Source organism: Coturnix japonica, chromosome 25 (genome assembly GCF_001577835.2).
Source record: "Coturnix japonica isolate 7356 chromosome 25, Coturnix japonica 2.1, whole genome shotgun sequence".
NCBI lineage: Eukaryota > Metazoa > Chordata > Aves > Galliformes > Phasianidae > Coturnix > Coturnix japonica.
The window spans coordinates 1,604,985-1,619,185 of NC_029540.1; the positions used below are offsets into that span (position 1 = coordinate 1,604,985).

The window sequence follows — 14,201 nt, forward strand, 5'->3', positions numbered from 1 at the left end:
TTCGGTAAGGAGCCGTAAGGAGATGTGCGGTGTTACCGGGCACGTTACCGGGTCCGTTACCGGGTTGGTGCGGTGCAGCCCGGCTCCTCCCCGCGCTCTGCTGGGTCTTTCTTCGCAGCCACATAAGGAATTGTCCTGCACTCCGTGTGTTGTCATGGCAGCGTGCGGGACTGCAGCCAGATGCTGCAGGGCTGAGCTATGGGAGAGCAGAGCTGTGTTAGAGATGGGCTGTGTGAGAGCAGAGCTGTGATAGAGCTGTGTTATATGGGAGAGCAGAGCTGTGTTAGAGCTGTGCTGTATGAGAGCAGAGCTCTGTTAGAGCTGTGCTGTATGAGAGCAGAGCTGTGTTAGAGATGGGCTATGGGAGAGCAGAGCTGTGTTAGAGATGGGCTGTATGAGAGCAGAGCTGTGTTAGAGCTGTGTTATATGGGAGCAGAGCTGTGTTAGAGCTGTGTTATATGGGAGCAGAGCTGTGTTAGAGCTGTGTTGTATGGGAGCAGAGCTGTGTTAGAGCTGTGTTGTATGGGAGCAGAGCTGTGTTAGAGCTGTGTTGTATGAGAGCAGAGCTGTGTTAGAGATGGGCTGTATGAGAGCAGAGCTGTGTTAGAGCTGTGCTATGGGAGAGCAGAGCTGTGTTAGAGCTGTGCTATGGGAGAGCAGAGCTGTGTTAGAGCTGTGCTGTATGGGAGCAGAGCTGTGTTATATGGGAGAGCAGAGCTGTGTTAGAGCTGTGTTATATGGGAGCAGAGCTGTGTTAGAGCTGTGTTATATGGGAGCAGAGCTGTGTGGAGAGCTGTGGTTGTATGAAGAGCCAGACTGTGGTCTAGAGCTCCGTGCACTTATAACTGGCAGAGAAGCAGAGCTGTGTTAGAGCCGGTGTTAGGAGAGCAGAGCTGTGTAGAGCTGTGTTGTATCAAGAGAGCAGAAAGCTAGCTGTTATATGGGAGCAGAGCTGTGTTAGAGCTGTGTTGTATGAGAGCAGAGCTGTGTTAGAGCTGTGTTGTATGGGAGCAGAGCTGTGTTAGAGCCGTGCTATGGGACAGCAGAGCTGTGCTGGATCTGTGTTATATGAGAGCAGAGCTGTGCTGGATCTGTGTTATATCCATGCTCAGCTGCAGCCCGGTGCTGCTCCCTGTGCCCTGGGTTGTGATGCTGGATGGCTCTGCCTTGGGCTGGGCTCCTTCTCTGGGTTTCTGAGTCAGGCTTTGCTTCCTGCAGGAAGCTGGGGGTGATGGGAGCTGCTGCTGGGCCATGGGGCTGCATGGAGGGGTCACTGCATGGGGGTGTCGATGCATGGGGGTATCACTGCATGGGGGGAGCTATCAGTGCGGTGTTGTCCTGCAGTCCCAGTGGGCTGAAGTGCTGCCTCTGTGCCCCAGAGGGGAAGTGGGGCTGGGGGTTATGGGGGGCAACGTGCCTCCATCTTTTGGGAGTAGGAGGAGATTTGCTGGTGTTAAAGCTCACTTACAGGCCCCTCTGCTCCTTCCCGGTGCATTGATTTGGTTCCTCTTTGAGCAGCCCACTTCCTCCGTATGAAGCAGCGCCGGGGCAGCTCACGGTGCATCAAAGTGCTGCGGGTTTCCATGGGGGAGAGGAGAGCAGGGTGTGCAGAGAGAGCAGGGTGTGCCTGCAGCTGAAAGCAAAGGAGCCCCTGCATCCTGCTGGGGGGGAGGCAGCCTATGGGCTGTGCAGGGTGTATGGGCTGTGCAGGGTGTATGGGCTGTGCAGGGTGTATGGGCTGTGCAGGGTGTATGGGCTGTGCAGGGTGTATGGGCTGTGCAGGGCATGAGCTTTGCAGGCTCTGTTCCAGCACCAACCTCTTCCCTTGCTGCACCTCCATCCTTGGTCATGCCTGGTGTGCTGAGCGTGGCCCTGCTGCTGGTGCCTGGGATGTTTCATACACGCCTGGTGTTTGTGTGCTCTGCAATGGATCGTGGCTGGAGCTGGTCTCCATGTTGGTAGTGGTTTATATATCCTGATGGGGATGCTGGCTGCTGTAGGGGTGTCCATGGGGTGTTGGTGTCCCTGCAGCTCTGAGGTTGCTGTGCTCGGGGTGTTGTGGTGCTGATGGTGCTGTAGCTCTGGGGTGTAGCATTGCTCAGTGCTGTGATTGCAGCCTGTGTGCTCCCAGCATTGTGCTGACACGTGTTGCTGGGCAGTGGCTCCCAGCCCGGCTTGGGGTGGGTGAAGCTGCTGCTCTGTGGGATCAATGAGTCCTTCTGGCCATGAGCTGCAATGTGGCCCCTCAGTGGGGCAGGCAGAGCCATGAGCATGGAGCTGTGGGCTCAATGAGTCCTTCTGACCATGAGCTGCAATGTGGCTGTGGGCTCAATGAGTCCTTCTGGCCATGAGCTGCAATGTGGCTGTGGGCTCAGTGAGTCCTTCTGGCCATGAGTTGCAATGTGGCTGTGGGCTCAGTGAGTCCTTCTGGCCATGAGTTGCAATGTGGCCTCTCAATGGGGCAGGCAGAGCCCTGAGCACGGAGTTGATCATCTCTAAGTTGCTGTTAGAGGGCTCGGTTTGAGTCCAGATCACATGAGTAAAGTGGTGCTAAATGCCGGCTGTCATGGCGCGCTGGAGCAGCGGATAAATAGGGCTGATTGATGGCCCGGCAGGATTACGGCAGCTGCGGAGAGGAGCCATCAGTGTAAGTCATCCACTTAGTGCTCGTGGCTTAAATTGTCACGTCAGCTCAAGCTGACAGGCGAGAAACCTGCATGGCAGCGGCTGCTGCTCGGATGAGCCCGTGTGAAATGTTGCAAGGCTTATCTTGGAATGCAGGGCACGGTGTAACACAGTGGATGCAGCTCCTTGACTTGGTTTTGGCTTCCTCTGTGTGCGATCCCCGCTGCCCCGTGCTGCTGGCTGAGCTGCCCTCCTTGCTCTCCCCAGGCTGAGGCAGAGGTGGCTTCTCTGAACCGCCGCATCCAGCTGGTGGAGGAGGAGCTGGACCGGGCCCAGGAGCGCCTGGCCACCGCCCTGCAGAAGCTGGAAGAGGCTGAGAAGGCTGCAGATGAGAGTGAAAGGTGAGCTGGGCTGGCTGCTGTGCTGGCTGCCATGTAGGTGTGCCCCTACACTGCTGATGTTGGGGCATCTTCAGCTTCTGAAGGTGGGGAGTGGGTGTCACACCAAGGCTGGGTGTGGGAGTGAGGGCCTGCTGATGCTCTGCTGGAGCAGGGCTGTCGGCATTCAGTCTCAGCCTGGGGTCCGCCTCTGAGGGAGCAGTGGGTCTTGGGGAGGGTGGGGGGAGCTTCACTTCTGCTACACGCTCCCTTCTGGCCCAGAGCTCCTGAGCTGGGAATGTGATTTGGAGGGGAGGGGTCCCAGCAGCGCTTCCAGTTGGCTGATGCACCCCACCAGGCTCTGACCTGGCTTGTGTCTGCCATAAAGATTTGGCTCTCTTTATGCTTCAGCCTGGAAGTGCTTGGCTTGCTTGCACACTCTATGACAGCCTGACTTCTTGTTCCCAGCGGTGCTGCTTGTGCTCCAGGAGCCCAGTGAGCTGCTGGAGCAGCAGTGCTCAAAGGAGCAGTTAATTTGGAGCAGCAGCAGCACGGTTTTCCTTTGCTGTCCTCTGCACTCAGAGGTGTGGTGGCTCAGCAGGGCAGTGCTGTGGTTGGGGGGAGCTCTGTTAACACCCTGATGTGCATTATGCTGCTGGTTTATGGGGGTTTGTTTTAATCATCACCCTCTGCGGTGCTTTTCTTTTTGGGCAGAGGCATGAAGGTCATTGAAAACAGAGCCCTGAAGGATGAAGAGAAGATGGAACTCCAGGAGATCCAGCTGAAGGAAGCCAAGCACATTGCAGAAGAGGCTGACAGGAAGTACGAGGAGGTGAGAGCCCTGGATGCTCTCATGCAGTTGATGTCAGCCAGGAGGAGGTGGCTGCTCTTCCTGCTGACACAGTGTGGGGAGGGCCTGGCTCTAGAGCTGCACCGCTTCCCCCAGCCAATGACTGGCAACACCAGTGTCTCCTGCAGTCGTTCCCTTTAGTATTTGCACAACCAACCAGAGTGGGATTCATCTTCCTTGCTGTGAACTCTGATTCTCCTTCCCAGGTTGCTCGGAAACTGGTGATCATAGAGGGAGATCTGGAGCGTACTGAGGAGAGAGCTGAACTTGCAGAGTCGTGAGTAATCTGCTTGCATGTGACTGGCACGTCTACCTGTGCATGAGAACTAACACTTGATGGCATTTCTAACCTTGTTACACAAGGCCTGTAGTACAGGGTGGGCTTAAGTCTCCAAATGGAAGAGCTGGGAGTGATCTCCTGCCTTGCGCAGGATGAGATCCACTGAGAACGTGGAGTTTGTGTGCATTGAAATCAGCACGCTGTGCCTTGCAGCAGAGATGTTCAGCCCCTTTGCATGAGCGCCTCTCTAGCTGGAGAGGCCGGTCCTCCTCCACTGGGTACCCACCAGCACTGCTGTTTGGTCACTGGATGTGCACACGCTGCTATGGGGCCTAAAATGGCCACAGGCTCCTGCCCGGGAGCTGAGAGCAGAGCTGTGGCTGCTGTTGCTCTCTGGCCTCCTTCATTATTCCCAGCCATCACCAGGGATGTTTGCACTGCTGAGTAGCAGCCCGAGCTTCTGCTTGGAGCGGAGATGCCACGTGTGCTGCTCAGGCTCCTTTCACTGCCTCCAGGAGCTGCCCAGGGCCTTTCTGTACTGTGGGCCTTGTCTAACAAAGCCAGCATGCGTGCAGCAGCGCTGTGCTTCCTGCCCAGACATGCATGTCGTGACCATGACTTCTTTGTGTTTCTCCCCTGCCCCTTTTTGGCTCTGCGGTGTTGTGTTATTGGTGCTCCTTTTGACCCTTGCCCCCACCTGGCTTGTGCCATCATGTGACCGTCACTAACAGTCGTGTCCGGGAGCTGCAGGAGCAGATCAGAGTGATGGACCAGAACTTGAAGTGTCTGTCTGTTGCCGAAGAAAAGGTACTAACCGTTCCCTTCTCGAACCATTAAACCAGAACTCTTGTGGTCTTCTCGCTACGCTCCTTCCCTCCGCTTTAATTGCGTCCTTCTCTCTCCTGGAATGTTCTGTCCTCTGCCCGATCACTCCTGTCTGAGTGGTGGCAGCTGTCCATCTGTCTGTCGGAGCAGCTTCCTTCCTTTCAGCAGAATAAACCTGCAGCTTCTACACGAGGACGCCAGGTCTGGCAGGAATCTGTGTGTCTCAGCTGTGCCGCTTTGGTGCCTTGCGCACGCGCTGGCAGCTTATCTAAAACCTGACCTTGGAGGCTAGAAGGGAACTTGCTTGCTGCACAAGTGCTTCAAAGCAAGGTCCCATCCCGTCTGATCGCAGACAGTCTCCTGAAGAACTCCCTGCTCTCCCCTGCACATGGATTCACTTCTCGTCTCTCCTGTCTTTCCCTCCCACTTGTTTTCCTTTTTTTTTTCTTTCTCTCCTCTTTCTTTACGAAACCCCACAGTAAATGTTCCGAGCTGGAGGAGGAGCTGAAGAATGTCACCAACAATCTCAAGTCTCTTGAGGCTCAGGCTGAGAAGGTAGGGCTGCTTTTCCAAAGGCCAGAAACGTTTGTTTTGCTGGAAGGGTGTGTGACAGCAGAGCACCCGCTGGGATGGAGATAACGCAGCCGCAGCCTTAAGCAAGCCAGGAGAGCTGTGCTTGCTTTCCCAGGAGAGCTGGTGGATTTCAGCACGGGACTGATGCTGACTGTAGAAGCTGTGAGTGTGGGAGGTCCGTCTGTGCCCCTGCCTTGGGGCAGGCTGAGCAGCTGAGATGTTAACGCTGCTGGGATGAGAGGTGTTTTTTTCTGTGCCTGAGTTTGGCTGCCATGTGCATGGTGTGGGACTTGCTGTCTGACCCAGCCCTCCTGGGTAAGGGCTCAGAGTTTGGAAGTTTGTGGGCATGTGCATTGCAGTGAGGAGTTGAAGTGTCCCATTGTAGCTGTAGACTTTAGAGTGGGAGATGCACGAGGCTGCCGGGGGCTGCAGGTCACCGATTCCTTTCCTTCCCCACAGTACTCCCAAAAAGAGGATAAATATGAAGAAGAGATCAAGATCCTGACTGATAAACTCAAGGAGGTGAGTGCTGGTGCTGGGGTGGCTCAGGTGGGTCTGTTCTTTGTACCAGCAGCTGTTGCACTGACTGACTGACTCCTTTCTGCAGGCGGAGACCCGTGCTGAGTTTGCTGAGCGCTCCGTAGCCAAGCTGGAGAAGACCATTGATGATTTGGAAGGTACATCCTGGGGGGAGAAGCCAAAGAATGTGGTGATGAGTGGGGAGCTGAGAACAACTGCCTCCCGGGCAGCTGGGGAGCAGCAGTGCTGCTCTGATTTGCTTGGGGTGAAGCTGAACCTGTTGCCTGTGGTGAGCTGGGGCCTCCAGGCCATGATCTGCCCTGGCTGCAGCTCCCTGGCTGTGCTGAGGCAGCCCTGGAGCTTCCCAACGCCCTGCCTGATAGCACAGATAAGTGTGAGTGGTGATCTTGGCTGTCCTGTCCTCAGGAATGTAACTGGATTTCTGTGCTCCAGCTTAACCCCGTTTTAAGGAGTGGTGGTGGGGGTGGAATCCCACCTGAACTCACAGGAATTAGTTACAATAACATTCTTTTGTGTGGAATTTGATGCATGTGACCTGTCTGCAGGCAGCGTTACTGCAGTCAGTATGGAGCCAACCAACCCTCAGGAGGACTGAGATATTCCCCAGCATCAGTTCAAGATAAAATCACCCACAATTGCCAGAAGTCCTCCTGTCTGGCTGATGCTGGGCTCCTTTCCTCCCACTTTCACTTCAGGAGCAATCCTGCTGTTACAGTCTGTCTTCTCTCCCAGCCGTGGAAGGAGAAAGCTCCAGCTGCCTCCTCAGCTCTGAGGCTGTGGATTCTTCCATAGATAGCTGTGGCTGGAGCAGCCACGTTGGCGAGCCAGAGCTCTTGCAGGCCTCCTGCCACAGCATGGGCCTGAGCAGCCTTTTAGTGCCAGGTCTTGGAGCTGGAAAGCCACATCCTACAGCCCGGATCAAACTCCTGGGTTACACCAGAAATAGCAGCTTTGTCAGCACGGCTGTTCCAGAACTGCAGCCAAGCAGCAATCTGAGCCACCCCATGGTCCAGAGGAGCTGCAGATACTCCAAGTTCCTGCATGCTGCCCTCGAAAGATGTAGATTGAGCGTTGGCTCCGGTCTGTTATTGCTGCTGAGGTGACCTAGTTTATGACAAGGTACAAAATTCTCTGGGCCCTGTTAATAACATCAGCAGCTGGATTGCAATGCTGGGAGGAGGCTGCCAGCTCTGCATGATCTGGGAGCACATCTGAGTGAGTTTCAAGGCTGCCACCCCCGTGGAAGGTGGCAATCCCCAGCGTGCTCCATTATCTGATGGAGAGCACAGGTGTGGCCCTTCGGTTCAGCTTATCCCACAGAATGGGAATTCCCTCTCTTGCTCACCGCTATTACTTAACTTGACTTCTCCCAAACAGGTTTTTGTATTGAAACAGAAGGTGAGAACAAAACCCTTCATTGATCCTTTGGTTGTAGCAATCATCTCCTTAGGTGGAGTCTCCCTCCCCTGGTGTTCCTGCTGCCAGTGGCTGGTGCTGACCTGGCTGAGCAGCTTTTTCTCATAGGCCTGTGGGGTCTGAGCTGCTCACGCTGTCCTGGGGCTGCGTGAAACCTCCCATTGGTTGCTCAGGATCCAGCAGCCACCAGCGCAGTCCTGGTGGCTCCCATCTGACTTCATTTCTCTTCTGGTCATGAATCCCACGCTGCTTTTCCTGCCCCAGGGTGTTGGAAGAACTCCTGTGCCTTCCCTCATTGTTTCCCTTTTGTTCTCCTCCTAAACCTCTTCTAGATGAGCTCTATGCTCAGAAACTGAAGTACAAAGCCATCAGCGAGGAGCTGGACCACGCGCTCAATGACATGACTTCCATGTAAATATGAGCTGGCTGGTGTTTGCCTCTCGCTTCAGCAGGCTAGACCGCCAGAGCTTGCTTGGTTTGCTGTGATTTTCATAGCTGGAGAATCAATGGCACTGTGTTGTTGAGGTTACTTCTACAGATCTGTGCCTCTGGGATTGTTGGAGGCCGCCCTTGCAGCATGCTGCCTTCTAACTGTAGGGCCCTGTGAGCTGCATGTGTAACACCAAGAGCTGTGCTGGTTCTGATTCGAACTCTGAGTGCAATTTCCAGTCCCATTGGGAAAGGCTCCCTAAGGCGCTGTGCCTGAGTTGCCCACTGGAGCCTCCAAGGCTGTGTGTGCTCTCGGGTTCCTCCTGGGAGAGGAGCACTCGGTGGCTCCTTAGGGACGGCCATAACAGCCTTGAGACGGACTGGACCCACCATCTGATCTGTGGAAGTAGCTGCACTCGTGTTTCTGCATCTTTGCTCCTTAGCTTTGCGTTGGGGTCGGCGGTGAGTTGTGCTAACAGCTGCTCTGCACAGTCCTTAGCACTAACCAGGGAGAGGCCAGGGACCTGCACTGTGAGGAGCCTTAACACAGCACCTGAGAGCCCCCCCAGCCCGGTTTGCTGTGCTCAACCACTCGCGTTTCTCTTCAATCCAGCGTCTCCTTCTGTTTCACACAGATGAGTCTTGCGATTCCAAACTCCACTTTGGATTTGCCTTTCTGCTTGGTGGCTTGTTCTGCATCTGCACCCTGCATTCACGCTCTCGTCATCTCGCTCTCAATTCCAGTTACCTTTTTCCACTCACTGTGCACGGGGCAGCCCTGGGAATGAGTGCTATGAGGACGCTGAAGCTTGACGGCAGCAGCAGCTCCCAGTTCTGCTGCACTTGCTCCTAAACAAAGCTCCCTCTGTTTGACCCCGTGTGCCAGACACTGCCGTGCTCTGAGGGGCTGCCCTTTTCAATGTCTGGGTGTAGCTGGGAGTATGTTGTTCTCATCTGCATATCTTATGGAGAGCCATAAAGCGCCTTTTGTATTTCTCTTGCCTCTTACATGAGCATGATGTCACCTTTTTGAAGGAAAAACAACCCTTGTATGAATAGAAGAGCTGGTGCTGTTGAGAACTGGGTTTGTGGTGACCACTTGCTGCTGCTTTAGAGTAACAGTTGCAACGTTGCCTTCACACTGGTGTAACCTCCTGGGCCTTGGTGGAATACAGACTTCATTCATGCACTGAATGTTTTGCTTTGGGTGCATTACCCACTCACAGATGCGAATTGCAGCTCTGCACACTGTACCCAATGGGCTGCATGCTCTGTGGGGTGAAGTAGGGTGCTGGTGTTATAGGATGTCCTGTGGTTGAAGGCTCTCCTCACCTGCCTGCTCTGTAGCACTCCCTGCCATTGGTTGTCACACGCTGGCTTGCAGTGGGCAGCCACCACACCTGTGAGAGCTGATAAATACCACATACCTATGGCTGACTTCCAGCAGGCCAGGAGCAGTGTGGGTGCTGTGCATGGGGTGTGTATGGCTCCTGCTTCAGGGGTCAGAGCTGCAGCACAGCGGGGCTGAGGGCAGCAGTCACATTGCCAGCTCCTGTGTAGGGCTGGGGGTGGCAGAGTGTATAGCAGGACACCGAGCACTGCAGCAGACACGTAACACATCACTGCTGGTGTGAGTCTGGAGTCTTTCTGGTTACTCTGGGACCTTAAACGTTGATCTGCTTCTTGTAACTCTATGCTGCCTCATGGTGGCTTCTCCAATGCTTCTTCCTTTCTGGATTGGTTCCTCTGCCCCAGGGCCCGAAGAGCCCTTCAGGAATCGAGCTTTGGTGAAATGGGACATCTCCCGTGGTTCCCCGATCCTCAGGTTTGTGTGCACCCAGCTCTCACACAAATGGCACTCCCAAGAAGCATGGTCACACATGTCAACTGCCCCGGCCTGTCCTTGTTCTGCATTAGGGCTGCCCCCTCTCTGGGGCAGGGAAGGAAGAGGTGCTTTTGTGAGGAATCCCAGAGGAAGAGCTTGGGAAGCTCTGTAGATATGGTGGCCTGATGCTTTGCAGAGCTATTGCCCCCAGAAGTGAGAATCCTTGTTGGTATCCAGCTGAGGTGGGGGGTCTGGCTGTGTGGGGGTTGGCCCCTGTCACCGCCTGCAGGTGGGTGGAGGCTGCCAGCACTGCCTGCCTGTTCTCACTGCTGGAGGTGGCACGGAGCTCCCTGCCCTTGTGAAATGGCCTCTGCTCACGGGGAGCTCCTGGCTCTGGGTTTGTTACCTGCTCCCATGGCAAGCAGCGTTATTGGAGGCTGAGCTGTGGCAAGCTCATTCCCTGCTCATCCCAGTGGAACTCCACGCTGGTGGGTGGGTGATGCAATTCCTGTCCTGCGAGGTTTTGGGAAGCTTCTGGTCTGACGGGATTGCAGGGCTTGTGCAGGCTGGTTGTCACGGGCTGGGCTCCCAGCGCAGGATTGCTGCAGGTGCAGATGAGCTGACCACAAGGTCGTGGAGCTGTGTGAGGCTGCCCTGCAGGCTGGGTGGAGATGGAGCAGGTCAGGCATCGCTGCGGCCCCACAGATGTGAGTGGCTGCTCTGTGTTAAGAAGCCGTTCTTGAGGTCTTAGAAAGGTCACAGTAATTCAGTCAGGCTGCTCCCTCACGTGGGTGGGTTGTCAGGGCTCAGTCCACAAGCAGTAATGCTGGCTGGGAGCTGTTAGCCCAGCCTTTGGTTGCTTGCCGTTCCATTGACCGCAGTTTCATTCCATCTCTTGCTGCCCAAGAGACCCAGGCCCAGCTGGGAGTGTATGGAGCCTGCATGCAGGGCAGGCTGGCACTGGTGGACCCATCCCTGCAGCACAGCTTCCCCCTGCTCCTGGTTGGGCTGCAGTAGGGCAGAAACTGTCAGCTCCTCCAGTCATTGCTTTGGCCCTTGGCTTGGAAGGTGGGACAGTCAGAGTTGCCGTCCTCCATCCTACAGAGCAGGGTGCAGAAGGGTGAGAAGCTCTTCCCCATGTGTGGGGCTGTCAGGGTGGGGTGGATGTGCTGTGACTGCTCAGGTGAACCTGAACCTTACACAGCCAGGCCTTACAAAGGAGCAATCGTTCCTAGACTGGAAGTAATAAGGAACAGCGTAGCCCTCCTTCAGAGGTTGCTGTAGGTTCCTCGGGTTCTTGCAGCACCCATAATGTGCGAGATGTCAAGGCAGCAGCTGTGCTGTGCTTCGTGCAGCTCATCAGGTGGTGGTGGCACGCTGTGTGCATCATCCCAGTTAGTGAGGGTGATTTCCAGCAGGCTGGAAGCTGCGGTGTAGGGGTTCTTTTTCACTCCCAAGAGCAGGGATCAGACCCTGGGGGGTGTTTGTGGTTCAGCTTCTTTCTTCAGAGCCCTCCATGGGCTTAAAGCACATCCCACGTCCTTCTCCTTCCCTGGGTACAGCACAGCCCAGCCTGCAGACTCTTCTGGTGTTCTCCCTTCCTTTGCCTTCACAAACCCTTGGCAGCGCTTCCATTTCTACCTACACTTGGCTTCCACTGTGATCTTCCTGAGCTGAGAACAAGTTAAAGGCGCAATAAACCTTTGTTCTTCCTGGCTTCCTCTGTGCAGTAGCCCAGGCTGGATCCTCAGAGGCACGTGCTGCGGAGGCAGGTTGTTGCTGTGCTCCTCTGGGTGCTCTACTAACCTGCCCTTTCTCTCTTTTTCTCTCTTCCTCTTCTTCCCCTAATCCTGTTGCTGCTGCAGAGCGCCTGTACAGCCAGCTCGAGAAAAACCGCCTGCTCTCTAACGAGCTGAAGCTAACGCTGCATGATCTGTGTGACTGAGAAGGGGGCCCACTAATGCCATTAAGCGAGCTAATTGCGACCACCAATGCTGTGGACCACACTGAGATCTGAGCACTCTTAAGACTGGCAGACTTGCAAATTCTATGCAACTACTGCTAATTGAATGGGGCAGTCGAATTTCTTCTCTTAACTTATTTTAAGAGCTTTATGATTTATTTTTTTTTAATCATTATAAACCTGTATTCTCGGTGGGAAACCTCTCAGATTTGGCTGGTCTTTCAGCAGCCCTGTTCACTTGCACAGGGTTCTGCCTGGCTCCTCCATGGAACCAGAATGGCTGCACCCACTGAGAGAGGGGTGGTGTGACATCAGGCTTGTGCCTGCTGGGAGATGCCTGTCACATGCTAGAACTTAATTTACTGTTAGCTGAATGACTGTAGGATTTCCTGCTGCATGGAATGATGGCTTCTAACAATAAATGACTGACCTCGTGGTCTGTGAGACACTTTCCTGTGTAGCTGAGTCCTGACCTCAGAGGTTTGGGGGTAGCAGTGGTGGCTGGGGCCTCATCTCAGTGCAGCTGTGGAGTCCCACGATGGGCTGGGGAAGCTGATGGGTGTCTTGAGAGTAAGTCTCTGAATCCACGATGTGAAACTGTCTCTCGAGTGCCTGCAGGGAGTCCTTAAATGCTGCAGTAGTTAGTGCTGTAGGAGAGATGCTGCTTGCTGTGTGTGCTGTCTCTGACTTTGGGGTGGCTGCAGCCCCTCCCCGCCCCCCCCGGGAGGTGGGGAGCAGCTTTGAGCAACTGCCTGTTCCTAAAGGACGTCTTCCTCCAGCGTGTCTACCCGGTGTCCCGACGTGTGGATTCCTTCAGTGGTATGGGTGGGCTCACCTATGGACTAAAGCGCACCTAGAGCGCTAGTTGCTGAGCTGAGCTCTCCTCCTGGCTTAAGGACAATGTGAGAACCGACTGTGCGAGCTGCCTGTAGCCTTGGGCAGAGCTGCAGCACCTTGCTCTTACTTGCTCACTGCCTGCTGTTCCCACTCTCCTTGGTTGTCTGCTCCCTGCTGCTAGGTAGCAACGGTCCTGGGGGCCAGCTTGGCATCTCTGTCCTGTGCTGGGGGGAAGGGGGGGCACAATTGATTGTAATCCTAGGGGCTGGTTTCTTCAATGTGTTTAATCCTTAAGTTGCTCTTGGGTGACTTGCTGGGCCACGGGGGGGGGCCTGCTGTGTGAAGTGTTGGAGCCCTGGGGGAAGCTAGCTGCAGTGTGAGGCACCTGCATGCACAATGCTGCCTACAGCACTAGCTCAAAGCACGACCAACGGTGCAAGAAACGAGGGCTACGAGGAAACAGGTAAAACACCAGAGCTGCTCACTGCAACCAGCCAGGCACCCATGGTTTGACAATGCTGGGAAGGGGCTAATCTGAGCTTTCTTTGGCGAAGGTCTCTCCATTGCCTGAAGCTGATTTCTAATTCTGCTTCTTGCTTCCTGCCAGATAAACTGAAATCCACCAAAGAGGAGCATCTCTGCACGCAACGAATGCTGGACCAGACCCTGCTAGACCTGAATGAGATGTAACGGAGCCCCGCTGCTGCCTCCACCACACAACGCCCGGGCTCAGCCCAGCCCCCGCTGCCCTCTAACCCTTGGGCTCCATTTTCTTTCTGTTGCCAACTTGCCCAAATGCAACTCTGCTTCTTCACCTCAGGGTTAGAGGTCACCGGGTTGGGCAGAGCTTCACGCAGCGTTATTAAGGGAAATAAACAATGCAATAATGTTGGGGGAGCATGTGTGAGATGTACACATTTTGTAACTACCTTCTTTTTTTTTTTTTTTGGTAAGCAACCATTGTGTAAACATTCCAAGTAAGCTGATGCTACACTGCAAAGCTCTGGCCTTGAAGTTTGGTGTTAACCCCATTGCTCTGAGCCCACGATGGGGGATAGGAGGTGGGTGTGGGGCTGGGCTCGCTTTGCTCTGAGAGCTCTTTGCCAAACGAGCAGTTGAATTTCTCAGCTTTAAGGTAAATCTGTGGAGAAGCAATTTGAGCAAAAGCAATTTGTTTGGGGATTTTATTCCTTCCCCCCTGCCTTGTTCTCCAAACAGCTCGAGCTGTTGGGTTGCTGATTGTTCCCCTTTGCCCTTCCCAAGTGTTTCCCTTTCTTTTCTGGTGGGTTCCACACAGCCATGGCCCTCAATGCCCAGGGATGGCTCTGCCTTCACTCAGCTCTTTGCCCCTCATCCCTGGGCTGGGCCTGACACCTTCAGTCCAACCCTCGTTATCTCCAATTACCCCCCCTATGGCCTGCAGTGCTCACGTCTCATCCTGTGGTGTCTATGAGGTCCAGTGCAGGCCGGGCCGGCGCTGTGTGTGCTCGTTGCGGTTATGGGGCCAATCTGGAGGAGAAAAACAACAAAAAAAAGAACCATGTCGAGTGTTTTGATACTAAATTGAGAACCTTGTCTTACTGTCTTTTGAAATAAAAAGCGATCTCTCCACACCGTGGTGCTTCGCTCTGTTCGGTGCCGGGCAGCGCTGAGGGGAGGGC

The 14,201-nt window shown here is 54.7% G+C and overlaps 1 protein-coding gene across 9 annotated transcripts in view; it reads left to right on the forward strand.

The window, feature by feature from the left end:
* The window catches only part of TPM3 (tropomyosin 3), a 15,521-nt gene extending 1,370 nt beyond the window's left edge, over positions 1–14,151 (forward strand). Inside the window, exons 1-9 of one of the 9 annotated variants that reach the window (XM_015884515.1) lie at positions 3,706–3,834; positions 4,059–4,129; positions 5,437–5,512; positions 5,990–6,052; positions 6,138–6,207; positions 7,819–7,897; positions 9,671–9,740; positions 12,483–12,605; positions 13,148–14,151. In XM_015884515.1, coding sequence (XP_015740001.1) covers positions 3,721–3,834; positions 4,059–4,129; positions 5,437–5,512; positions 5,990–6,052; positions 6,138–6,207; positions 7,819–7,897; positions 9,671–9,740; positions 12,483–12,560 — 621 coding nt within the window. In that variant the 5' untranslated portion in view covers positions 3,706–3,720 and the 3' untranslated portion in view covers positions 12,561–12,605; positions 13,148–14,151. Of the gene's footprint in view, positions 1–2,892; positions 3,027–3,705; positions 3,835–4,058; positions 4,130–4,863; positions 4,940–5,436; positions 5,513–5,989; positions 6,053–6,137; positions 6,208–7,818; positions 7,902–9,670; positions 9,741–11,605; positions 12,155–12,482; positions 12,606–13,147 lie in introns of those variants that run through there. The other 8 variants (XM_015884516.1, XM_015884521.2, XM_015884520.2 and 5 more) reach the window with 8 other exon arrangements.
* The last annotated feature ends 50 nt before the right edge of the window (positions 14,152–14,201 follow it).